General features: G+C 51.8%; 10 protein-coding genes across 10 annotated transcripts; 5 read left to right on the top strand and 5 right to left on the bottom strand.

The window, feature by feature from the left end:
- Positions 1 to 24: 24 nt before the first annotated feature.
- Positions 25 to 1,728, bottom strand: PV05_11367 (uncharacterized protein). Its single transcript, XM_013454844.1, has one exon. It carries the CDS (start codon positions 1,606 to 1,608, stop codon positions 379 to 381), a length of 1,230 nt encoding a protein of 409 aa, XP_013310298.1. The 5' UTR covers positions 1,609 to 1,728; the 3' UTR covers positions 25 to 378.
- A 241-nt stretch (positions 1,729 to 1,969) lies between these two features.
- PV05_11366 (uncharacterized protein) lies at positions 1,970 to 4,443 on the bottom strand. The gene is made up of 9 exons (XM_013454843.1): positions 4,011 to 4,443; positions 3,854 to 3,965; positions 3,700 to 3,796; positions 3,494 to 3,649; positions 3,158 to 3,443; positions 3,068 to 3,105; positions 2,901 to 3,020; positions 2,774 to 2,848; positions 1,970 to 2,726 (listed from the first exon to the last, which is right to left on the bottom strand). The coding sequence occupies exons 1-9, from the start codon at positions 4,114 to 4,116 to the stop codon at positions 2,109 to 2,111; spliced, it is 1,608 nt and encodes a 535-aa protein (XP_013310297.1). The 5' UTR covers positions 4,117 to 4,443; the 3' UTR covers positions 1,970 to 2,108.
- Positions 4,444 to 5,236: 793 nt separating this feature from the next.
- On the top strand, positions 5,237 to 6,829 carry PV05_11365 (uncharacterized protein; the record flags this gene model as incomplete). The annotated part of the gene is made up of 1 exon (XM_013454842.1): positions 5,237 to 6,829. The coding sequence occupies one exon, from the start codon at positions 5,237 to 5,239 to the stop codon at positions 6,827 to 6,829; it is 1,593 nt and encodes a 530-aa protein (XP_013310296.1).
- Positions 6,830 to 7,945: 1,116 nt separating this feature from the next.
- On the top strand, positions 7,946 to 9,872 carry PV05_11364 (uncharacterized protein; the record flags this gene model as incomplete). The annotated part of the gene is made up of 7 exons (XM_013454841.1): positions 7,946 to 8,193; positions 8,245 to 8,350; positions 8,400 to 8,687; positions 8,733 to 8,877; positions 8,932 to 9,186; positions 9,286 to 9,627; positions 9,682 to 9,872. The coding sequence occupies 7 exons, from the start codon at positions 7,946 to 7,948 to the stop codon at positions 9,870 to 9,872; spliced, it is 1,575 nt and encodes a 524-aa protein (XP_013310295.1).
- A 39-nt stretch (positions 9,873 to 9,911) lies between these two features.
- On the bottom strand, positions 9,912 to 10,818 carry PV05_11363 (uncharacterized protein; the record flags this gene model as incomplete). Its single annotated transcript, XM_013454840.1, has 3 exons — positions 9,912 to 10,426; positions 10,482 to 10,736; positions 10,788 to 10,818. The coding sequence occupies 3 exons, from the start codon at positions 10,816 to 10,818 to the stop codon at positions 9,912 to 9,914; spliced, it is 801 nt and encodes a 266-aa protein (XP_013310294.1).
- A 472-nt stretch (positions 10,819 to 11,290) lies between these two features.
- On the top strand, positions 11,291 to 13,465 carry PV05_11362 (uncharacterized protein; the record flags this gene model as incomplete). Its single annotated transcript, XM_013454839.1, has 6 exons — positions 11,291 to 11,570; positions 11,616 to 11,641; positions 11,693 to 12,802; positions 12,854 to 13,115; positions 13,174 to 13,385; positions 13,439 to 13,465. 6 exons carry the CDS (start codon positions 11,291 to 11,293, stop codon positions 13,463 to 13,465), a joined length of 1,917 nt encoding a protein of 638 aa, XP_013310293.1.
- A 513-nt stretch (positions 13,466 to 13,978) lies between these two features.
- Positions 13,979 to 16,685, bottom strand: PV05_11361 (uncharacterized protein). Its single transcript, XM_013454838.1, has one exon. The coding sequence runs from the start codon at positions 16,537 to 16,539 to the stop codon at positions 14,383 to 14,385; it is 2,157 nt and encodes a 718-aa protein (XP_013310292.1). The 5' UTR covers positions 16,540 to 16,685; the 3' UTR covers positions 13,979 to 14,382.
- Positions 16,686 to 17,100: 415 nt separating this feature from the next.
- PV05_11360 (uncharacterized protein) lies at positions 17,101 to 19,200 on the top strand. The gene has a single exon (XM_013454837.1). The coding sequence runs from the start codon at positions 17,110 to 17,112 to the stop codon at positions 19,093 to 19,095; it is 1,986 nt and encodes a 661-aa protein (XP_013310291.1). The 5' UTR covers positions 17,101 to 17,109; the 3' UTR covers positions 19,096 to 19,200.
- PV05_11359 (uncharacterized protein) lies at positions 19,188 to 20,719 on the bottom strand. The gene is made up of 2 exons (XM_013454836.1): positions 20,586 to 20,719; positions 19,188 to 20,533 (listed from the first exon to the last, which is right to left on the bottom strand). The coding sequence occupies exons 1-2, from the start codon at positions 20,632 to 20,634 to the stop codon at positions 19,710 to 19,712; spliced, it is 873 nt and encodes a 290-aa protein (XP_013310290.1). The 5' UTR covers positions 20,635 to 20,719; the 3' UTR covers positions 19,188 to 19,709.
- A 226-nt stretch (positions 20,720 to 20,945) lies between these two features.
- Positions 20,946 to 22,239, top strand: PV05_11358 (uncharacterized protein). Its single transcript, XM_013454835.1, has 3 exons — positions 20,946 to 21,269; positions 21,318 to 21,386; positions 21,434 to 22,239. The coding sequence occupies exons 1-3, from the start codon at positions 21,101 to 21,103 to the stop codon at positions 22,117 to 22,119; spliced, it is 924 nt and encodes a 307-aa protein (XP_013310289.1). The 5' UTR covers positions 20,946 to 21,100; the 3' UTR covers positions 22,120 to 22,239.
- The last annotated feature ends 1,470 nt before the right edge of the window (positions 22,240 to 23,709 follow it).

The following is a 23,709-nucleotide window of genomic DNA, read 5'->3' as shown; positions in this document are numbered from 1 at the left end:
TTGTTGACATCATGCGTAAGGACCCTGGTCATTTTCATCTCTCGATCGTACCTCGTGAGCAGCTCACCACAGCTCCAGCTTCTCTGCTGGGCAAGGACTTTGCTCCAACTTCATCCTCCTCCTCTACTCCGTATTCTCCTCGTCAATAATGCTAAAACTTGACAGTGACCGCGCCGTCACTGCTCAGGGGAACAGCTTCAACCGATATGAAAGACGTCCTCTCTAGATACTGACAGACGTCGCATCCACCTTGAATTATGACATACACGTGATACTGAAACGCGGTGACGCAAGCCTTTGATAATTCTTTACCAGGGTCAATCTGGTCCGAGAATGGGCAGTTTTGTATACTCAAATCCTGGATCCTGGACGATCGTTTCACCTCCGTCTCCTACGTTTGACCCTCTCGCTGCTGTTCGTCACCATTTCCACCACCTCGACCGTGGACTTCGCCTCGTCGAGATCGAGCTCGCGCTTGATCGTAACGCGTTGCACAGTCTTTTTCCGCTCAATTTGAGGCTCCTTTCCGTTTGGCGAATCTTCTTTTATGCTTGTTTCGATCTTTGTGGTCAGTCTTTCGGCAAATGTCCTCAAATCAGCTGTGAAGAGCACACTGTGCGCCCATCCAGCCTCTTTGCCCCAGAGTTTGCGGAAATGATTGGCTACCGCATCATAAGTGGCTTTCGTGAGGCTGCTGTGCTTCCCTTTCCCGAATTTATAGTCGCGCTGCGCAATCTGCCAGACATGTGTATCTACTGGGACGGCCTCTCCCCAGCCCAACCCCATCAAGCACACACAGTCGGCCACTTTGGGTCCAACACCCTGTAGAGCGAGGAGCTTTTCGTGCGCTTCTCGGTACCCATCTCGTCCTTCAGGCTTCATTTCACCAGCAGGCGATGCTTTTTGCCCATAGGCTGGGCTTTCAAGATTGCGCAGGCTGTCCAACCAGCCTTCTTCGTGATCCTCAGCTACCATCCTTGCCGTTTGATAGATGTATTTTGCCCGGTAGCCAAAACCCAGGTCTCTCAAATGCGCCTCCACATTCTTCCCCGTCAATGAGGACGGCTGTGGAAAGTCGTGGTACGGGCGGCCGTCCAGTGTCCCAATGTATGGCCCGTAATGAGTGCACAGTTTGTCCACCATCTGAGATATGCGAATGATGTTGTTGTTACTGCTGCAAATAAACCCGACCAGCGCTTCCCATGCATCCTGCCGCAATATTCTGACCCCAGTAAACTTTGGCGCTTTCTTCTTAAAATTGACATCTGAGGCCGACCATTGAGCATACAGGGATTCAAGATTAGGTTCGAGGTTCAAGTAATGTCGTAGGAGGGCACTCGTGTCGTCTGTCTCGTCGTCTTCCGTGACAGTAGGCGGAATGGAAGAGGGTGGTGTTGGAGGAGCTTCGACTGCGGTAGGCCATATTGATCGGTATTGGATATGGGATGTATCTTGCGACAGTTGTACAATGCGACCTCGAAGCGTACATGCCCATGTCTGGTCCTCGCGTTGGCGCCATCGAAACGACTGGCCACAGCGAAGGGTTGTTGCAAGACACAGTTCATTCAGAGATACTGGCAGCTTGCGCCACTCCGTTATTCTTGCCATTATGAGTCTTGAAAAGCAGAGTCAACTTAGTTGTACACAGACAACGAGTTGGCAGATATCTTGAGTGAAATGGCCAGGATCGAGTTAACAGCCTCGTCCAGCCCCTTGCGCCCGGTCGCCCATCAATTTTGCCCCCAAATTAATGGTGTGTAAATGCTCCGCACGCGTCTGCCGCTGGAGACCGCGTAAAGTACGCGCCAAAACTTGGCTTTCACCCTTTGAACGTGAATGCGGCCCTATGCTCCGCCTGGGCTGCCCATACTGTCTACAACGTCTGCCGTCGTCTTTAGTCGTCCAAGGGTGATATCAACTTATCATAGTATATGTCAAGAAATCAAGCGTGATGAAACCAATCATATTGCTGGTACTGGTAAGCCATGTCGCATTGAGTCTATTTAGCATACGCAGTACATTCATATTCATCTCAAACAGGTCAGACGGTCTTTTTGCTTGCGATAGCTGCAGCATATCAAACCATTAAACGCCGACACTGGTCAAGGTCAAAGATTCTTCGTCGTTTCTTGACGCTGTCCATATGTTGCCGCAGCAGTTCTACCAGTCACTACTGCATGTCCATGAATGACAACATTGTCGTCGAGGATGGAGTTGCTGAGGACCAGATACTCGTGTCGACCCTTCCAGACCCAGTAAACTCCGCACAGGAGCACGACTGCAGCAAGGATAGCAATTGCCCAGTTCATGTTTGCGATCTCTCCGACCACTGGCACGTACTGTGGGAAGATATAGAACAGCACCACGATGATGCTCCAGAGCAGAGAGATGATATTGACGGTATAGCCCCATCGACCAAGGTCAAAGTAAGGTCGTGGAGGAAGATGCTGTCGTCCTCTCAGTACCACGCATAGTATCGGCACGCAGTATGAGACTTGCAAGGCAACGCCACCACCCGAGATAATTGCGTAGAAGGCCAGGTCGCTACCAAGAACCAGCAAGCCAACAAGGAGGTTGAGCACGAGGACGCCGACCATAGCCCGTAGCGGCATGGTAAATCGCTTGTTGACTTGTGCGAAGTAGTCGGAGAAAGGGAATGCTCGATCTCGGGCCATGGACCAGGCGAGCCGCGAGCCAGCCGTGTTCATGTTGACGATGATAAGATACTTTCATTCTAGTCAGCCCGGTCATGGAGGTGCTGAGGGTCACTCACGTTCAAACCCATCATCATGACGGCACACCATATGCCGCCACCATATGTCGAATCCAATACATCCATGAACCAGGCCTAGAATGCAGTCAGCACTTTCGGGCGGCCACAGATTGTTGCCAGAACTTACCACATATGACGAGGTGGCCTCAAGGTAGGTCTCCCAATTAGGTCCTACCGTAAAACACATTACAATGGCCGATAGCCAGGCTGTGACTCCAGCCCAGACCATGGACCATATCATGACACGCTGTGCTAAGTTAGCAGGAGCAAGTCTCTGATTCGACGGCACCTTACTGGGGCATCGCGAGAAGCGTTCTTCATCTCTTCGACCACTGGGTATCATTAGCTACGGCCGCCTGTGAGTTTCTGCAGGTAAGTTCTTACGATGCATCACGCCATCCGTTCCATAGAGCCCGTAAATAGGAACGTACATTGAAAGGATGAAGACCCAGCCCCTCGACGTCCACCCAGAGGTATTGAGGAAATCTGTAAAGACGAATTTCGCACTGTTCTTGTCTGCCATGACCAGGAAAACGATGGCCCAGACAATCCCATTGCTGATGTTGAAGAATGCGCCAAAAATCTGCAAGGCTGGCAAATACCTCGGCATCAGATTGGAAACGGCGGGTGCCACAAGGAAGCCGGTGTAAATCAACCAGGTCATATAAGGCTGGGAACGTTAATGACAGGCCCACGACAGGTCCATGACATGTTTGTTACCTTCCAATCGACATCTGGGTGTATAATCTCGACCAGTGCGGTAACGATCTCCGCACTGTTAAGTGCACAGCTGCTGCTTGTCGAGATCTCGCCCACCAAGACACACCAGCCAACCACATAGGACAAGAACCGTCGAAATTTTTCCGGCGCAACGACCTAGCTTTCAGTGAGTCATCTGACATAGGGGAAATCGACGAACATCGTACCTGGGTATAGAATTGCTGACCACCTGCTGTCGGCCAGATTGAAGTGTATTCCGCCAGAGACGCCATGACAAAGATTTGCCCAATCGTCACCAGGACTCTGTAGGTTGGGCATAGTTAGCTTCATCTTCTCAATGAGATGATGCGTCTAACTCACGTTCCCCAAACGAGGCAGACAGGGCCACCCAAGGTAAATATGTAGTAGAACATGACAATATTGCAAGACCAGGAACACAAAATCGTGGTCTGGTATGCCATCACTGTGAATGCTGGTTAGTCAGGTCAAGGCCGCTCAAGAGCGTCCAGAGTCCTACAGCTCCAAAAATTATATGTCCGTTTGAGCTCAGGCTTGTGGCCAAGGCTGATGAGTCTATCCTCGTCGCTGCCATGGCTCAGTGTATCGTTCTTCGGGGTCTCCATTTCGAGTCGCTCTAAAGCCGAGGCTGCCGATCTGGAGGATGTTGACTTCAGAGGCGAAGCGCACAGGTATGTCTGCAGCAATGAAAGACTCCCCTGCGCCGAGTCATCACAGTGAGAATAAATGGCTCTGGCAATGGAGAAGAAACCAAGAAGCTCAGTCAAGTAAAGAACTCGAACAAGATCTGAACTCTCTGCGCTGAGCAAGAAGTAGCGGTTGAGTTATTGTCTCAATCTTATTGCCCTTATGAGCTTAGCCGCTTGCTCTTATCGGGCAACATGCAGGCGTTGAGTGACGCCCGGTTGTAGCAAGTGTGAGCGAGGTAGTACTGTTATCTTGCGGAGTAAATAATCCATTTACCCCGGGAACTCTTTGCTCAGCATTCCCGCAGAGTTCGGGGTTGGCAATCAGCCTACTAGGCACTATCATGCCCTTCAAGATGAACAGCTACTTATCCGTACAGGCGACACCCTTTCGTGCAAGGACAAGCAGTTTCGAAGTGAAAGAAGGAAGCGAAGAGGGTCCGCATGGTCCATTAGTTGGACACGTTCTTCCCTTTCGTGCCACGGAAGCAGCCGTTTCTCTCCCCGACATCTGCTTTGGTGTTAGTGCTGCTCCGGCTATACTCGTACAGTATACCCTTCGACGATCACAGGTGTATTTCATAGTCATGGTGCGAGTGCTGTACTCGTACTAGTATTCGCGGATCCGTGGTCAATCGGAGGTCCAGTATGACGGTCAGTGAGCGCACCTTGGTACGGAGTATCATGATCGAAGAGCACAAATGATGGAAATTCCATGTCGAGAGAGGAAGGACTTGCTTAGGTAGGTCCGTGCTAATCCAGTTCAGGCTAGTGTGTTATTAGTCATCTGACCCTCTCGGATTATCATAAGTCCGGAAGATGTTCTCGATGTGTTGTCTGAATTCTCGATTCGTGGTCCAGCGCGATTCATCTCAGCCTCGGAGACAACAGGTCGACTATGGTGAAGATAAAGCTCTTCTATCTCACCAAACCTCAAATGGAAATGAAAATACTTTCCCAACATACTTACCGCCGCAGGCTGGTGGCGCTTGGGGTTTAGACGTGCAGACCAAGTCCAGTATGAAGGCCGGTTTGCATCATGGCTTCCACGAGTGACCATTCCGTGGGAGAAGCTGCAGCATCTGCAATCCATGGGGGCCACGCCACTGGATCACAAGGTAGGGCAACATCTTACAGCCAAGGGAATCTCTTTAATCATGGGCTAATCGTTCAACAAGATTGTACTACATGTGTTCGACGGAGAATTCGATGTGACCGATCTCTCCCTACATGCGTCAAATGCTCTAAGAAAGGTCTAACCTGTCCCGGGTATGGGCCTCGCTGGCGGTGGGCCAATGGCATCGCAGTGCGCGGTCATCTGAAGGGGCGTACAACACCTAATGTCGAAAAGCCAGCGAGAGCCAGCACCTCTCTGAAAGCCAGCGCCTCTCCCAAATCCACCAGGTCGTCCGAGAGTGAGAATGCTGCCAGAGTACCATCAGTGACAGATCCTCTTGAGAAGATGTTCCCAGACTTCCCTGACCCGGCTACCAGGGCTCGACTTCTGGATCATTATGACAGGAACATTGCAGGGTTAATGGTGTGGATAGACTCTGACCGCAACGAGTACCGACGCCTTGTACTTCCTCTTGCCGAGCGCCAGCCCGGACTTCTCCTAGCGATCCTCGCCATCTCAGCGCAACATCTTGCAGTGACTACCAAAAAGGAATCCAGCTTCTCGGCTCGTGCACGCGATGCAGCTGTGTCCATGATATCATCCCAGATTCGACAGGTCACGGGCCGGTTGGCTGCTGGATATGACTTGGACAACGAGATCGATACGGATACCGCGGTGTGGATGCTGGCCTCAATGCTCACGTTAGCTTCATATGAGATGGCAGAATCGGAGCAGGGAGCCGCAGCCGCTGACTCGCATAGGCAAGCCGCTCGAACATTAGTGAACGCGCTTGCCACCACCAATCGGGAGAACAACGACTTGTTCAATTTTCTCCGTAATCAGCTCTCCATTTACGACATCCTAGCATGCACCACGTCGTTCATGAGCACCAGAGAAGTGATTCTACCTGCACCGAGCGACGCGAATCTTATCTTTTCCGAATACCTGGGTCTCCTGCATCAGGTAACAATCACCTCCCGCCAGATTTTCGACTCGGTTCCATCTAGGATGCCGAGCTTGATTGAGCTTCCTGGAACGCCTGTCGAGACTCGCGCCAGGTTCGAATTAGCTCGAGGCTCTACCCTGATGGCTGCCGGACTGCTGGAATTGACGCGGGATGAGAGAAGGCGTGACTTCATCCGCATTGTGGATATATATCATCACTCCGCTTTGCTCTACACTTACAGGTGTATCTTTCATGGAAATGTTGATCCTGTCGATATTTCCGCTTCGGCCACCACTTTGTTCGAGCGACTGAGCCAGCTGGAGGATCGCTCTTCCTGCATGCAGAATCTACCTTGGCCGATGCTGATTGCCGGAACCGAATGTTGCGGCAACCAAGAAAGACAGGCGTTTATAGCAAGCTTGTACGAAGACACTGCTAGAGCTATGGGCTTCAAGCACTATCTCGAAGTGCTTCATTTCTTGAGAGATCTCTGGTCGAGTGACCATTGTGACTGGCTCCAATTGGCACGTCATTACAGTGCAAAGGGAAAGCAAATCGTGGCTGTTTGAAGTGCCTGAACGTCGATCTGGGAAGTGGGCGTGGCACTGGAGGCCTCATTCTGAGCGCTGATTATGCAGCCGATTGCTCAAGGACCTGCCAGCGGGGCTTCCGGGCCTTAATATGGCCTGCATCGTTGCAGACCATTGGAGGTTGAAGCAAGATATTCCGGTGGCAGGACGTCGGAAGTTCCTGCACCGCCAGGTTGAAGCAGACATTCCAAGGACCGCGACCTCGCGTTACCATACAGTCGGCGGTAATCACTGTCATTTTTCGACGTTATCGAGATTGACAATCGATGCATCGAACGACTTCTGCAAACCACCGTTCGCTATGGCAACGGGAGTCTTTTCTGAAGTCTTAGTTTTACACTTCGATCAGGTTTGCCTTCGTCACACGAGCACAAATAGGACTGAATATAGGGTTCATGAGTTGAGCGGCCGCGGTTGCTTATATGTGCAGCCACGACTGCTTAGAGCACAGCAAGCATTTAGGTCCTCCATCCAAGATTACAGTTATGTGTCCAGTCAAGTCGAGGGACTACATAGCCAACGGCTGCCACGGACGACGGCAGGCTAGACCTGAACAAGGTATTCGGGAGAGAATCGGCCGTCAAGAACACCTCGCAAGTCTCCATTGAAGTCTATTACTATCTCGCCACCTGCCCTATCAGGGATCCCACCCGAGACTGAACGGAACACGAAAACAAACAATCTCGTGTGAGGTTACATGTAGTAGCCTGTTGCAATAATCGACGGCACACGGTCTACGAGCGAGCTGCACGGTGTGAAGACATATGCCTTTCTCCACAGCTCAACCTTCGAAGATCCGCAGCCGAAGTCACCAACTTTCAGACCGACGACCCGAGCGATGTTGCACGCGGGCCAGCGACAAATCCTTCGAGGTAATGACCATCCACTCATCCACAAATTCCCAAAAACGAGATCGAAGTGCGCTCCCGGTCTCTATCTAGTATCCACCACATCAGCGAACTGTCTCTCCCGCAGATCGAACCTGAAAAAGGATCAGATAACCCCACCTCCCCGGAGGATCGATATAGTTGACGTACTCACCACTTGATTATACCCACATACTTACTTGTAGGATCATTGTCACAATTCGCCAATATGGTCTTGAATCGGCGCCTCTTCCAGCATCCGGCCATGTACCCTCAGAGGCGGCAAGATATCACACAAAAGAATGTCGCGACATTGTTTGAATCGAAAGACTTTCAGGATACTGTCGCCCATCGACTGTCCGAAGCGGTCCAGATACCGACCATAACTTATGATAGCATGGGATCTGTTGGAGAAGACCCTCGATGGAAAGTGTTCTTTCAATTGTCGGATTATCTCAAGAGGACATTTCCTAAAGTGTATGCCCGCTTCTGCACCGTGCGACCTGGTCTGCTCTGATTTTTGCCCAGATATGAGATTCTCACAGTGGAAACTGTTAGTACACATGCAATGCTATATACCTGGCACGGCTCCAAGGAAGATTTGAAGCCGCTCCTATTTATGGCCCACTCTGACGTGAGTACACAAGAGACATACCATTGGGAAACCGAAGTGACATTCTCAGGTTGTCCCCGCTGGCATCTCGACTACCGCCGAATGGTCTTACCCTCCCTTTTCGGGCCAATACGATGGGGAATTTATATGGGGACGAGGGTCAGAGGACGACAAATCCAATCTCATTGCGATGCTCACTGCTATTGATTGTCTACTTTCTTGCGACTTCAACCCACTTCGAACCCTGATTCTTGCGATCGGCTTCGACGAGGAAGGGGGAGCTGATCGAAGCTATGGTGCTCGTTGCCTCGCAGAGATCCTGCTAGAGAGGTACGGCAAAGATGGTGTGGACTTGATTGTATGTCACGGGCTAAGTTTGCTCGCGGACACTGACGGGTTATAGTTTGACGAAGGAATCGCTGGCATCGAGAATCGCTTCGGCACCGACTTTGCTCTACCGACAACCGCCGAGAAAGGCTACGTCGATGTGACGGTCCAAATTAGTGTCCCTGGAGGCCACTCTTCGACACCTCCGGATCACACTGCTAGTACGTTCGAGCCCTACTTGTGTAATACGTTTCGCTTTCTAACCTGTCTCATAGTTGGCTTCTTGGCTCAAATCATCAGACTTATCGAGGACCAACCTTTCAAATCTCAACTCGTGCGGCAAAATCCGACGTTGACATACCTCAGACAGGCAGCTCTCCTATCCAAGAACATGCCCGAAGACTTACGCCACGCCATATTGGGTTCCAGATCATCAAAAAGGCTACTGGAGTATATGGACGACGACCGTGAAAGACGTGCCATGGTGAGAACATCTACAGCAGTCGACGTGATCCAAGGTGGAGACAAAGGTATGGTGTCAGCCTTCCCAGCCTCATGATACTTGGTGTTCGTTGTAGCACTTCCCGTATGTTGTGGTGATTACCTTTGATGTGCTAATGCCCCAGCAGTAAATTCGCTGCCAGAGAATGCTACAGTACTGGTCAATCATCGAATCGCAATTCATGACTCTGTTCAGGCAGTCAAAGATCACTATATCGCACTGCTCTCTCCTTGGGCCAGCAAATGGCATTTCAACCTCTATGCGTTCGGCGTGAAGCAGCGAAATCGGAAAAATAGCATGACTCGGCTGGACAACAACAATGACTGCGGTGATCTTAGGCTCACGGCCGCCTACGAGCTTGACCCGTCACCTGTATCTGATGTCGACGACGCCAGCTTCGGGTGGCTGTCCGGTACAATTAAAGGCGTTTTTGGAGAGGACATAGTCGTTGCTCCGGAGTTGCTGAGCGGTAAGCTTCTTCCTCCCCCATCATATTTGCCCGCGCATGAGCTGACTCGCCTAGGAAACACGGACACTCGATATTACTGGGATCTATCGCCACATATCTACCGCATGTCACCGTGGCGTGCAAAACATGATCCACGAGGAACACGCATGCATACAGTGGATGAAAGGATGCCAGTCAAAGGCCTCTTGGAGATGGTCAAATTCTACCATGAGTTCATTCGAATTGTGGACGAGGTGCAAAGGTAGCATGTTCACACGCTTTCGTGTTTTGATCCATTTAGCTCTCTACCATGTCATGATGCCGTCACGAGTCACGATCTTGCCGACATCGGCGTCCCTTTCTCCCTCGACAACGGTTCTGATGAGGTTTCCGCCGGCCCTTGGATGTTCGCATCCCATCTCCGCCGCCTTCTCTGGACCCAGACCTCCAAGGTTTGTTGCCAGCATACCAGGTCCGATGGCCCAGACTTTGACCCCGTCTGCTTTCAACTTGTGGTTCCAATCCACCATCAGCATGTTCAGCGCACACTTACTGCATCGGTATCCGATCGTCTCGAACATTATCTTCTTGGGCCAGCCTGCTGGCTGAGGCGGAGTAGGATAATACGGACCCTCGGCAGCTTTTGTGATGCCTGAAAGCCCGGTGACAAAGAGCAGACGAGGATCAGCCGACTTGAGCAAGAGAGGCATGAATGTCCAGGTCATCACGTTGGTGCCGGAAACGTTGACATCATAGGCCTTGTTGAAACACTCGCGCAGTGAGACCTTGCTGGCGAGGAATTCCAGGTCGAAGGTCGCTCCTGGGGTATATCAGTTGGAAAGAGGAGTCAAAGTGTCTGCAGTAGCTACGCATACCTGCATTATTGATGAGGACATCCAGACGGCCTTGGTTGGTCTGCACCTGATTGAGGGCATTCTCGATCGATTGGTCACTGGTAAGATCGAGTTGCACAGCTTCGACAGTGTTGCTCGCCTCTGGGCATTCCTCCTTGAGGGTTTCAATAGCAGACTTGGCCTTCTCCAGAGACCGGCTGCCCATCAAGACGTGGTATGGCTTGCTGGACTGCAGAAGTGCCTTGACTGCCTCGTATCCAATACCGCCGTTTCCGCCTTGAATGCCATTAGAGAAGGAGGCAATCCAAGCATAAGTCTAGTACTAACCAGTTACAAAAGCGACGACTCGAGATGCCATTGTGTCTTTTTCCTGCAACTCAGTTGGTTGGAGCTATGTCTGGTTGTTGTGTGATCTGAAAGGTGTCACGGCTTCAGGCTTCTTCTATCAGGACTTACCTGCCCTCTTTATACCTTTCATCGGTGAGAGGAACACATCTTGTGATGATCGTCCGGAGTTAATTCACTGACTACGCCAACAGGCAGTGACTTTGCTCACATTGTGGCCGCAACGTGGTCGAGAGAATGGCACCAGCAACGAAGTCTGGACTTGATATGCAGCCTCTAGGCCATTTCAGGCGATACACGCGAAAAGTCGACTGTGGAGTGAATGGAGAGTGGAAACACCCTTTGGACCCGGCCACGGAGATAAAGGACTTTGCCCACCAGGCCATTCGGCTTGGCTAAAGCAGCGTGATGGTTGGTGAGGGCTGCACCGCGAGACAGGCACGTGCACAGGCTATTGTGATGTTCTGCTTGGCTAAAGCAGCGTGATGGCCAGCCCGCCAAGAGACTGGAGATCCAAAGTTCGAAAGGTCTCCTATGGCTGGTGTTGGGTGCACCCGGAGTCTTGTACAGTAGCTACTGCAATTGAAAGCACTTTGAGATCTTTGCTACAACCAATCCGCACTGGGACAGGACACCTCACGCGGCAGAGTCTGAAATTCTACCTCTCCTTGCCATCGTTCCTTGTTCCTTGTCGTGCAGCGAAGAAAAGTGCCAAATTTCCAGCCCGAGTTTCCGCAATGAACGGCGACAACTACTCCTCGCGAGGTATGTAATCCCAGACTTCTGCAACTTCGTCGCTGACTGGGATAGATGCGGGACGCTCGAGGGATCAGCATGTATACCGAACTACCATCCGCAAACCCAATGCGATTACTGACAGCTTGCAGGGTTCGAGGTACGATCGAGACGACCGAAGAGACCGCGACCGTGACAGGAATCGAGATAGAGGCGACAGAAGACGCTCACGATCCCCACACCATCGATCATCACGACGCGATCACGATAACTCGTACTCTTCCAGTCGAGACTACCGCGCCCGAGAGAGAGAAGATCGATATGGTTCAAGACGTGATGATCGTGAATGGGACAGAGACAGGGGCCCAAGGCGCCGCGATGACGACCGACGGAGAGACCGTGACCTCTTTGATGACAGAAGAGGTGGTGGTGGCGGTGGGCGGGATCGAGATCGCGGTGGTCGAGAAGACCGCGATGAATTCGCCGCACAAGCGCAAGGCCGGAAGAACAGTCCTCCTCCAAAGAAACGAGAGCCGACACCAGATCTGACGGACGTCGTACCGATAACAGAGCGTAAGAGGAGAATGACACAATGGGACATCAAGCCTCCAGGCTATGAAAATGTCACGGCTGAACAAGCCAAAATGTCAGGAATGTTCCCTCTACCGGGCGCACCTCGCCAGCAGCAGATGGATCCTAGCAGACTACAGGCTTTCATGAACCAGCCAGCAAGTGCCGCAGCCACCACCGCATTGAAACCTTTGAATGCAAGACAGTCGAAGCGACTGTTTGTTCATAACCTACCCGCGTCTGTCACGGAAGACGGCCTCCTACAATTCTTCAACCTGCAGCTCAATGGCCTGAACGTCACCAAGGCCAGCGACCCCTGCGTACAAGCCAATATTGCCGAAGATCGAAGTTTCGCACTCGTGGAGTTCAAATCACCGTCAGATGCGACAGTGGCTCTGGCTATGGACGGCATCACCATGGAAGAACACCACACCGAAATGAACGGCAATGGCACTGGAGCACCGAAAGGTCTGGAAATTCGGAGGCCGAAAGACTATATTGTGCCTTCAGCAGATGAGGATGCGTATACCGAGGGCGAGATATCCACAGAAGTGCCCGACACTGCCAACAAATTGTCTATCACCAACCTGCCGCCGTTCCTGACGGACGACCAGGTTCTTGAGCTGCTAAAGGCATTTGGAGAGCTGAAAGCGTTCGTATTGGTTAGAGACGCAGATGCTCCAGAGTCAAGGGTGAGTCATAGATTGCGTAAAGCATGTGGTACGCTACTGACCGATCTCTAGGGTATAGCATTCTGCGAATACGTCGACCCTGCCGTCACTGCCGTGGCCATCGAAGGTCTAAATGGCATGGATTTGGCAGGTAGCGCTATCAAAGTCACCCGAGCCAGTATCGGCTTCACTCAGGGCGCCGGTCTGGAGATGGGCGTCAACGCCATGTCCATGTTTGCTGGCACTACTTCTGATGCCTTTGAGGAAGGGCGCGTCCTTCAGTTGCTCAACATGGTAACGGCCGAGGAACTTATAGACAACGACGATTATGAAGGTAAGGCGCAACCAGCCGTTGCCCTAAGCCAACCAGTCGATGCTGACAATAGTGATAGAAATCTGCGAAGATGTCATGGAGGAATGCTCCAAGTATGGCAAGATCGTGGCCATGAAGATCCCACGTCCTTCAGGCGGCAGCAGACAGTCTGCTGGCGTGGGCAAGATTTTCATCAAATACGAAGACTCGGAGTCGGCGAAGAAGGCGCTGCAGGCTCTGGCGGGCAGAAAGTTTGCTGATAGGACCGTTGTCACTACTTACTTTGATGAGGTACGTCAAGAAGATTAGATTGTTGGAAGAAAGTTATACTGACCATCTTCCAGGCCAGCTTTGATGTCAGCGCCTGGTGATCGAGGAGCGCCCGTCGTTCCAGATGGAGAAGGGCTTTATCCATCCTGTGGTTGTTTCATCCCTCGGCGGCCCGCTTTACACACGGAAAGGGCTCGAGAAGCGCCATGACGTTGCACTCTCTGGCTGATAGGAAATTTACTGCACATGTCACGCCTTTTCCATCTTCTTGTGTGGCGGATTTGCGGATCCTGGTGCTTGCCAGTGCGATTGCCGTCATAAGACCGGCCTTGGGTCCTGGGGCGCTTGAATCGCGCTTGCAGAATACAGATCTGCCTCTTTGGCCTGGCCTCCTGATCCGGGGGGGTGTGCAAAGCAAGAAAGGAAAGCCTTCTTCACTGGAGCTTCTTTGGTCTCTCGAAGCAAGGAAAGCGTGATATACCAAACATTCATGTACTTCTAGAGGGTCACTTTTGTACTTACTTATCTTTGACTGCCCCCAGCAAAAAGCAATGCGCCTGAGGCGGACAGGCTGGAAACAAAGAAGCTTGAGGAAGTATTTACTGTTGATAATGGTGGGCTCGAAAACTTGGGACTGGATTGCCGCTCCCCGACAAGAGAAATTGTGGTGAGCTTCTTCTGCATATACTCTGGCGTTTTATTTCTTGTCTTCTTCTTGCTTGTTAATTTAGAGCTACGGTTCGGCTGTATTGTAAAGCTCTATGCTTTCGTGAAGTGCGGGTCCCACGCCAACAATCTATGCTCCCATCCAAAGTGTCATTTGCCCCGTTGATGCTGCGGTTCTACCTGTTCAAGAGTAAGACCATCTTTCACCCTTTGGCGATGCCATTTCGTTTTGGTCATTTCAATCATTATGCTTTGTCTGCTTCGCTTCTGGGTGTTATGCGACTGCCAACCAGGAACAAGATCCGGCCCGGGGAGCTGGACTTGGAGAGGTAGAGCGAGGTTCCTCCCGCACTTAATCCTCATCCAAGATCAACTTCGTAATCTTGCCCACAGCAATAGTCTGACCCTGGTCACGCAGCGTGAAGCGACCTAATTGTGGATAGTCCTCGAATCGCTCAACGCAGATCCTGCCAGCCCCACTGGTAACCTGTAGTCGTGCGATAATGTTCTGTCCCTTGGCCGCAAATGGCGGAGGCTTCTTGCTCTTCCGTCCTGTCCTGGGCTCAAGTTTGTGCAACAGCGCCGCAAACGTGACTTCTTCCGTGGCAGCGTGGACGTGCACCACACAATTGAAACCGGCCGACAAGATCGACTTAAGTTCGACGATGTTGATCTGCGCCTCGAACTCTTTCACACAGTGAACCAGCCGCTTCGGAGAGCACAGGACGAAACCTGGCAAAATGTCTTCCTCTTCAATACCGCGAAGACGCATACGGACTTGGTCGCCGCAGACCGCGTAAGGGATTTCTTCTTCGGTCTCACCGTACAACGCAGCGATTCCGACTTCTTCCTTGTTCGGCATCATGACGTACGAGGCTGTCTTCTGGACAACGCCGGCTTCGATACGGCCTTCGACCATGGTGCCCATGTCTCGGTATTTGGCGCCGACAGGCATCATGAACGGCGCGTTGAGGTTGCGCTGGATCTTGGCCATGCCGTCTAGAAATTCGAGCAGGGAGGGGCCGTCGTACCATGACGCCACGTCCTTGGGAATCCTGTCTTTGACGCCGAGACCAGTCTGGGCCGAGATTGGCATAAAAGTCGAGTCCAGACCTATTCGCTTCTTGAGATAGGGCTTCAGTTTGCCCACGATCTCGTCGTAGCGTTCCTTGGACCATTCTACGGTGATGTCATCCATCTTGTTGACTACCACGACCAGTTCTTTGGCGCCCGTAGTCTTAATCAGCATGGCGTGTTCTTGTGTTTGACCACCCTTTTCAAAGCCGGTTTCAAATTCGCCTTTTCGCGCTGAGATGACCAGAATGGCGACATCGGCTTGGGCGGCACCGCTCAACATATTTGGTACGTAAGTTTTGTGGCCTGGTGCGTCGAGAATGGTGTATCGTCGTTTGTCGGTCTCGAAGAAGCCTCGGCCAACTTCGACGGTCTTGCCCTTGGCTCGTTCTTCCTTGTTCAAGTCCAGCACCCAGGAGATGTACCATGTTTCACGACCAGCGTCTTTGGCGTCTCTCTTGTACTTGTCTAGTGTTCGCTCGTCAACCATGCCTGTCTGAATGAGGACTTGGCCGCCCAGAGTTGATTTTCCAGCATCGACGTGGCCAATGAAAATGATGTTGACATGCTCTTTTCCGTACATTTCCTCCAACACTGATGCGTCGACATCTGCTGTTTGTTCTGCAGCAATTTCCTCTGCGGTCCGTGTCTTCTTAGCATCGGCCGGTGTTGGGGAGGATTTGCCTGAGGATGGTGCTGGTGAGGTCTTGCCCGACACCTTTTCGCCGGTTTTCTCGACGGCTTTGGCTGCTGTCACTTTTGATCCAGCTTCTGGTTTTGTGTCGGATTTCGCTTCCACTTTGGCAGGCGCATCTTTGGTTGTAGGTGAGGCGGGTTTCTTCGGAGACGCAGATGTAGAGGTAGGGACACCAATTGACAGGACTTTCGCTTTGGGAGGTGCCGCCGCCGCCGGCTTTGGTGCGGGGGCTGGTGCCTTCTCAGCGGCTGGGGCTGGGGTCGGCTGACCCTGAGGTGCCGGTGTTTGTGCAGCTGCAGGCTGAGGGTCTGATCTTTTGGCAATGCTTATGGGAGCGCCTTGTCGTGGTTGGAAAGCCCCAGGTGACTGATTGTAAGCAGCAAATTGACCGCTATATCCTTGGTTGTATCCTTGCTGTTGTTGCTGAGGCTGCTGAGGCTGCTGAGGTTGTTGGTACTGATTAAAACCTTGGCTATATTGAGGGTATTGATTGTAGCCTTGCTGTTGGCCATAGCCGTAGTTTTGGTAGCCGTTCTGTTGATATGGCTGACCAGGTTGGAACGTGGTAGCGCCAGGCTGAAACGAAGCGGCTCCAGGCTGAAAAGCACCGGCTCCAGGCTGAAAAGCACCGGCTCCAGGCCTGAATGAGTTTGCGTTCATGTTCATGTTTTGTGTCTGTCTTGAAAGGTCTTCATCTTGCGCCGCTGCATCTTCCCACGAATCGAAATTGCCCGCCATGATGGACGTTGTAATATTCGTCGACGTTAGCAGAGGGGAAGGAGAGGTCGGCAGGAGATCGATTGCAAAATCTTTGAGTCGATGTGTGTAGGAATCACAGACAGAATTTGGAAATTCGGTGCGTTGAGTCTGGGTCGCGGTCAATTTGAGGCGCAGTTTGAATAATGGGACGGTGGAGGGGCCATATTTTCGTAGTTGACTCGACTGCAGCTAACCCAAATATGGATCGTTTACATCGTTTGAATTGACGTAGTTGGTTGGATTCCGGATGGTGAACGACTCGACGAGTACCACGCGAATATTGAATGACAATTACTCCTCCGTATTTCATTTGCACATTAAATGAAGCAGGCTAGCTAATATCTCGCATTGATGATGACTGCCCCTCAGTTGTTGTAAATTATTGATTATTGAACCATGCGGATCACAATCTGGTGCTGTGAGGAAGCGTGAAGAGCATACCGTCCCGGTGGCATGGTGCCTGACCGTAAATGCAAGGCTGCATACTGGTGAGGTACCGCTGAGACCACAACATCAGTTTCAGTCAATTCCTTGTTGTTGTTAGGCAAAATGGACATGTTCCTGGGGAAAGTGACCCAGCAGGCGATGAACTATGCCATCCGGTCTGGACTCACCTTGACCGCGACCTACGCTATCAGACAATCAAACAGATACCTCAGGAATGCACCCAAGAGCAGTGTGAAGGACGAGCTTATTGCACTCCAACACCGTCTCCAGCACAAAATAAGCATCATCTCGCCAGCTATCGACATGATCGAACTCATCGCCGCACGAGGCAACACATCTCTGGAGTCCGCAGTGGCCTTGACCAAAGAACTGCGTCTGGACATCCAGTCCCTCGGTCAACGACTAGCTAAGGCGGCGGCTGCTGAGGAGAGTGCTGCTAGAAGTAGCAAACTCAGCAGCCAGATGAAGACCCAGAACGAGTTCGAAATGAAGCTTATTGTCAACGACATGAAGCAACTGCTGAGCCGTATCGAGGACGCGATTCCTCTCATCAACCTAGCCATCGCCACATCCGGCGCAAGTCTCTCAACGTCTCTTCCTCATACAGTCTCCCCATCTCGACTACTACAAGCCAGCACCTTCCTCACAGCAGGCGATACACAATACTCACTATCTCCACAAAACGCTGTACAGATTGGCCCAACGTTCACTTTGACAGTGTACATGCTATTTGCCGGCCATGATCGGCCACAAAATGAAGAAGAAATACGAGAAACCACCTGGAAAGAAGTAATTCACAAGGCTCGAGTCAAATTACGCCGAGTCCCGCTCGATGTCGTGGTCGGTACGGGCTCCGGTTCAGACGCCGTCCCCTCGGTCGAGATCGTCTCACCAGGTTCTGTATCGGACGTGGACACATCCAAAGTCATACCCGCAGATTCCCGCAGTGACGAGTACGCCTACCAGATGATGATCATTGAAGACTTGGACGACGACCGCGTACACGATTTTGAGGAAGACCAAGCCCGCCCAGGGCCCTTTGATGATGTCAGACTCGCTGGCATGCGAGAGATGATACCAATCCACGAAATCTCGAAGATCTTCTACGCTGACACAAGTAAAGTTCTCAACATCGGTTCCGATGCAGAGAGCAACCATCCCGTCCTTCTGCTCAAGCGCGACGTCAACGCCGTGCCCCCACGAAGAATGGTGGAAAAAGATAGCCCGACGGACGTGCACCCCGATCAAACGCGCCGAGAACCAGAATATTTCGACACGGATCGTGATCGTCGTCAGCGCGATCCGTGGCGCTTCCCGCCCTCCTTGGATCCAGAGTGGATTGCGTTCGAAGTGTACACAGAATCCGACGCTGAGGATTCCGAGTCTGAGGCCGAAGAAGCAGATACATCGCGTGGTGATGTCGATGTCGAGACTTCGCAGTTGTCGGATTCAGTCTCGAAGATGCGCATCAGCAACAACAATAGTCCAGCACCACAGCTCCAACCACGACCAATCACGAACCAGACTGCTCCATGGATCAACGCGATCAAAACGTCCCTGTCCCTCCTCGAGCTGTTGCTGCGACTCACGTCGCTCCAGCAGTTCCAACAACAATCACACCTGAGCATTACTGATGAGCTGCTCAATTTCTTCCTCGAGGAGAGCGCGACGACCGGCGCCGGTGGAGATGAGAACTACAGACAAGCTCTCCGCGCCGAGGCGAGACGAAGAGTAGGCTGGGATCCGTACGATGAGAGTCCAATGAAACGACGGGGCGAGGATTATCAGTATCAGTATTATGCTGGAAGCCCGAGTCCGGGACCGCCGATGAGCCCGCGGCTGCAGAATGGGGCGTGGAGTCCGCGCGAGGCGCAAACCCGCTCGATCACGGCGGTTTCGGATTACCAGGCGTCGCCGTCGCCGTCGCCGTCGCCGTCACCGCGCCTGGGAGACGGGCCCAGAGGGAGTAGGGCGTCATGGTTGAAGAGGCAGGATGAGACTGCGAGGAAGGGGAGTCCGCTACGGCCGCAAACTGCGCTCACAGACGAGGGCATCGGGACGAGTCCGGCTAGTAGGGAAGGGAGTTGAAGAGTGTGATGAACGCTATGATGGGAGGAGGGGTAGTCCCGGAATGAGTCACGATAGAAGAACAAAATTAGATACCCCGAGGGAAAATGCTATTACTTGAAGATAGGTGATTTGCATTGAGATTGAGGAGAACCTCGTTATCTACGAGTCTCATGGCCAAGTTGCATTAGCAGAGACCTCGACGCTTCTCACTAGATACCCATCGCTAGGGAGGTTAATCGTAATATCCTCGAAGATCCCCTCGCCAGCTCCTGAGCCTCTCGGCTCCGATGGCTCGAGGAGCGTAAAGGACGTTGGTAACCGAGAGAGCTTGCTCTCTGGGTTTGAAGCTGGAAATCTCACAGCTCAAGTTGCAATAGGAGGCGCGGTTTACTTCGTCCGCGAGGGTAAGCCTTGAAGTCTATCAAGATAGCTGGGAACGGGTCATACTGCGTCGTCCGTGGCCTGACTGTGTAAGACTCTACCTCCGTCTCTAGCAAGATGGCCAGAATTCGTAGTGCCGCGTGCAGTATAGTACAGTTCTCAAGTTCTGATTTGGCGCTGCCTTTGCTCCATTGGTGTGCGCTGGCAGATGTGAGTAGAGACACTATCCGGCGTGTTTACGACTTCCTGTCTCATCTGACACCCATTTGCGCCCTGATCTGCATGATTTGTGCCCTTTCATTAGGTGAGAAGGAGTCGATCGTTCGCTGATCCATAGCTAGGATCTGCTGAATCATTTCCTGCTGAGATATTTGAGGTTGTGCTTGTGGGGGTGGCTGTTGTTGCGCTGGCGGAGGTGGATACTGCTGAGGTGGTCGAGGAGGCATCTGGCCAGGCACCATAGGTGCAGAGTACTGTTGGGGCGTGGGCTGTGGGGGAAGGACAGCAGCTGGTTGAGGCGGTCTTGCGGCTTGTTCCACGACTTGTGCCAGCACTTTTGGATCAACCAAGTTCATCAGGATCAGGGCTTGAAATATTGCGAAAGACAATTGCGGGGCGGTTTTGAGAAGTGATGTTGCTCTTGCAGGGTCCGATATTGCTAAGGCCTTCATCTGTGTGAGAACGTCAAGCAGTTGAGGTGGAGGGAGGGTAGAGAGGGTTTGTGATATCGCGTCCGTGGCTCTGAGGTTGGGAGGTACGTCAACACCAGATGGTAGTGGAGGTAAGGCATTCGGCGCTGGAGGTGGGAATCCGTCTGCTACTGGCGCAGATGTCTGGTCATAGTTCGTCGGCACTGAGTCTTTCTCGTTGTTGTGAGGCCAGTCCACGCGAATCTTGCGCCCGTCGATCTCGAAGTCGTTCAGATTCCTCACAGCATTGGCTGCCGAGTCTGCGTCTTGAAAATCTGCGAAACCGAAACCCTTGGATTTGCCAGTGTCGGGATTGGTCATCAGCCGGAATTTGACGACGGTGCCCGCATAACTAAGGATCTTGACGATGTTTTCCTCACTCAAGTCTATTCACGGTTAGAATACTACCACGATGTTAGGTCGCTGTTTGTGACTTACTGAAGGGAATGTTGCCCACAAAGACACTCCGACTTTGACCGGGAGCCATAGTGAGGGAGGCGAGCGAAGGTCGCGCGGGACTGTGTCGAGCAGAGAAGTCTGAGGTCGAGTAAAAGAACGAAGCACGGTGTTACTACCTGACTTATTGAGTTGAAAGTGACGAGGACCGGCGCAGACTAAATGCATGCAGCTGCGCCAAGGAGGTAGTGACTAGGCTCCAAACTCGGTGCCCAGGGCTTGCGGAGTAGCGCCTAATGAGCCTACTACGTATGAATTATCAGCGGCCCAGGCAGTGAGCCCTTAACAAAGAGATCTACTCCGGAAGATCGTGGCTTGAATAAAGCGGCGGCATTTGCTTCACCTGCCAAGGCCCAAGCAACTCCGCAAAGTCATTAGACTTTAGCTCGAGAAAGTCGTTGATCATCATCGACGTTTGCCTGCTTGCTTGCCAGCGCCTCCCATCCGAACCTCAACCCGTTGACGTTTCTTTCGTCCTTCCGTAGCGACCTGCAGCGATGTCGTACGATCCGAGAGAACACTTCCAACAGATACAGAGAACGCTACAGCAGCGCAGAGGTCAAGGCTTCGGAGGAGTTCCCGGAGGCGGTGCCGCTGGCAGAGGAATCATTGCATTGATCGGCCTGGGCGTAGCAGGAGTTGTCCTTTCAAATTCCATATTCAACGGTATGTTTGGTGCCACATAACATCTATGGAGGTTTCTGACCAGGCTAGTTGACGGTGGTCATCGCGCAATCAAATACAAGAGGATATCTGGAGTGTCGAAAGAGATCTACAACGAAGGCAAGTGGAAGGATCATACGCACGGTGGATGCAGCTAACAAAGCCAGGCACGCATATCAGAATACCCTGGTTTGAGACACCTATCGATTACGATGTTCGCGCGAAGCCGAGAAATGTCGCATCCTTGACTGGTACGAAAGACTTGCAGATGGTCAACATTACCTGCCGTGTTCTTTCTAGACCTCGGGTCGAAGCATTACCTCAAATCTACCGTACACTGGGTACAGATTATGACGAACGAGTATTGCCTTCAATCGTCAATGAAGTGCTCAAGAGCGTGGTTGCGCAATTCAACGCCAGCCAGTTGATCACACAAAGAGAAAATGTGGCAAGGTTGGTCCGGGACAACCTTACGAGAAGAGCTGCAAGATTCAATATCATGCTTGACGATGTGTCACTGACGCATCTGTCCTTCTCCCCGGAGTTTACTGCCGCAGTCGAAGCGAAACAGGTGGCACAACAAGAGGCCCAAAGAGCTGCATTCGTGGTCGACAAGGCGAGACAAGAGAAGCAAGCTACGGTTGTTCGAGCACAAGGTGAAGCCAGATCAGCTGAGTTGATCGGTGATGCCATCAAGAAGAGCAGAAGTTACGTCGAATTGAGACAAATTGAGAATGCTCGTAATATTGCAAGCATTCTGCAGGAAGCAGGAGGCAAGAACAAGCTATACCTTGATGCTGACGGCCTTGGACTCAACGTCAAAGCTGGAGAAGATACAGCTTCCAGGAAATAAGAAAAGATGCGGAGACATACCAGTTGTATTTTACTCGGACGGAAGCTATTTGGGCCTAAGGTCTTTCCAGTCTGTTGTTAGCGGTCCATGATCACAATGTAACAATTCTTCTCTCAAAAATCCGTGTCAGCTTCTATATTTGAAGTGTTAGTCCGTTCGCCCGATCTACGGGCTGACCTTGGACTACCTCTCTTCATTACCAGTCGTCAAGGGCTGTCATCGCACTCAGTTCAGATGCCTGCAGTCTGCAATCTGTGAAATTGAAGGCGGCCGAGTTCTGTGGTGGCCCTGTTGATCAGGATCCCTGGTGTTGAAGAAGTACAATTCCTGTCTGTAACCAAAATCTCAACAGGAGGCTTCCTTATGAGATGTCATCCACAAAGCCCCTTTCTTGTGCCACACCAAAGGCTTATGGTAACATAAAGACATCTAGGACCTATGCCATATTATTGCCTGCTCAAACACAGGTGTCGTCCTAACCGGTGAAATTGTCTTTAGCAAGTGTTAGTAGTACATACAGCCCTCAATATCGACAATTCTCTCAAAGGGAAACCCAAGCGAGGCGCTAGTTGAGGGACCATGCACCCAAATATATTTCATCCAACTCGTCTGTCATGCTCACCTTCCGTCCATTCTTACAGTGATTCCACCCCCTCAACGGCCTTTGTGCTGTTCGAGGGGGACTTGCACAGAGTTGTGCATGCAAGTTAGTATTGACTCTCCCCTCCTCAGAACGTGGCCTTGTCGCAATCCCGTGCATCATAGTCTGAACCCTCCAAGAACCATCATCAACCGATCGAGGACCGAGACCATGCTACTTCCGATATATTCACAGACGTTAAGCATCATTACATACCACATGATAGGAAGACTTGATGAGGAGATGGCATACCACACCGGTGATCGACAGAGGGAGAAGTGTGGGAGCAAGCGACCACAGAAAGCCCGGGATGGGTATGTCTTCGCTCATTACGCGCAGAACCTTTTCCCGGAGGCATCCCGATGAGATTTAATCACATCCACCGGTCTATAACTGTCTTCCCACGACGTTCGGAAGCGCCAATCAAGCTGTCCGCATATTGACTCGCACAGCTTTCCTGGCAGCGAGCGCTACTCTCGACGCTTACCTGCGGATGACTCCCAAGCTCAACTGCAAGCTATTGCCCATTCTCATCGAGAGCCAACCACCATCGATGACTTCGGGGTACCACGGTTCTGCAGCAGAAAGCTCGAAGTCTCGTGCTTTTTCTTTGACGGTTCCCATCCTTCAAGCCATACGTGCAGATGAAGTTTCCTTAAACTCGTGCCAAGGGATCCACCTAGACATGAAACCAATCAGCAATTTGTATCGGCCCCGATCTCCGGGGTTTGGAGCAAATCATATTTGGACTCCTCCTTCCTCGAATGCGGAATAGCGACGAAGTTCAGGTGCCCGGGGGCCGGCCTATATGTTGTTGCCTCGATCTCGCTATACAGATACGTACCTTTGTCACGGAAGTTGCAGCACTTCGAACTCACGCCAGTCAGAAATAGGACTTCTTCTTCTCAGCGATATGATCCCAAGATCGTGCAAGGGGGAACTTGCTTGCC

The sequence above is a fragment of the Exophiala xenobiotica genome (assembly GCF_000835505.1).
Source record: "Exophiala xenobiotica strain CBS 118157 unplaced genomic scaffold supercont1.7, whole genome shotgun sequence".
NCBI lineage: Eukaryota > Fungi > Ascomycota > Eurotiomycetes > Chaetothyriales > Herpotrichiellaceae > Exophiala > Exophiala xenobiotica.
This window is presented reverse-complemented; position numbering and strand designations above follow the sequence as displayed.

Excerpts from the sequence above, each read along its gene's own strand:
- PV05_11367 (XM_013454844.1), bottom strand. The coding sequence starts at position 1,608 with ATGGCAAGAATAACGGAGTGGCGCAAGCTGCCAGTATCTCTGAATGAA.
- PV05_11366 (XM_013454843.1), bottom strand. The coding sequence starts at position 4,116 with ATGGAGACCCCGAAGAACGATACACTGAGCCATGGCAGCGACGAGGAT. Across the intron at positions 3,650-3,699 it reads GTCAGCAATTCTATACCCAG|GTCGTTGCGCCGGAAAAATT; the intron begins GTACGATGTTCG and ends ACTGAAAGCTAG. Across the intron at positions 3,444-3,493 it reads ACCCAGATGTCGATTGGAAG|CCTTATATGACCTGGTTGAT; the intron begins GTAACAAACATG and ends TAACGTTCCCAG.
- PV05_11361 (XM_013454838.1), bottom strand. The coding sequence starts at position 16,539 with ATGGCGGGCAATTTCGATTCGTGGGAAGATGCAGCGGCGCAAGATGAA.
- PV05_11360 (XM_013454837.1), top strand. The coding sequence starts at position 17,110 with ATGGACATGTTCCTGGGGAAAGTGACCCAGCAGGCGATGAACTATGCC.
- PV05_11359 (XM_013454836.1), bottom strand. The coding sequence starts at position 20,634 with ATGGCTCCCGGTCAAAGTCGGAGTGTCTTTGTGGGCAACATTCCCTTC. Across the intron at positions 20,534-20,585 it reads TGTGGGCAACATTCCCTTCA|ACTTGAGTGAGGAAAACATC; the intron begins GTAAGTCACAAA and ends AACCGTGAATAG.
- PV05_11358 (XM_013454835.1), top strand. The coding sequence starts at position 21,101 with ATGTCGTACGATCCGAGAGAACACTTCCAACAGATACAGAGAACGCTA. Across the intron at positions 21,270-21,317 it reads TTCAAATTCCATATTCAACG|TTGACGGTGGTCATCGCGCA; the intron begins GTATGTTTGGTG and ends TGACCAGGCTAG. Across the intron at positions 21,387-21,433 it reads GAAAGAGATCTACAACGAAG|GCACGCATATCAGAATACCC; the intron begins GCAAGTGGAAGG and ends TAACAAAGCCAG.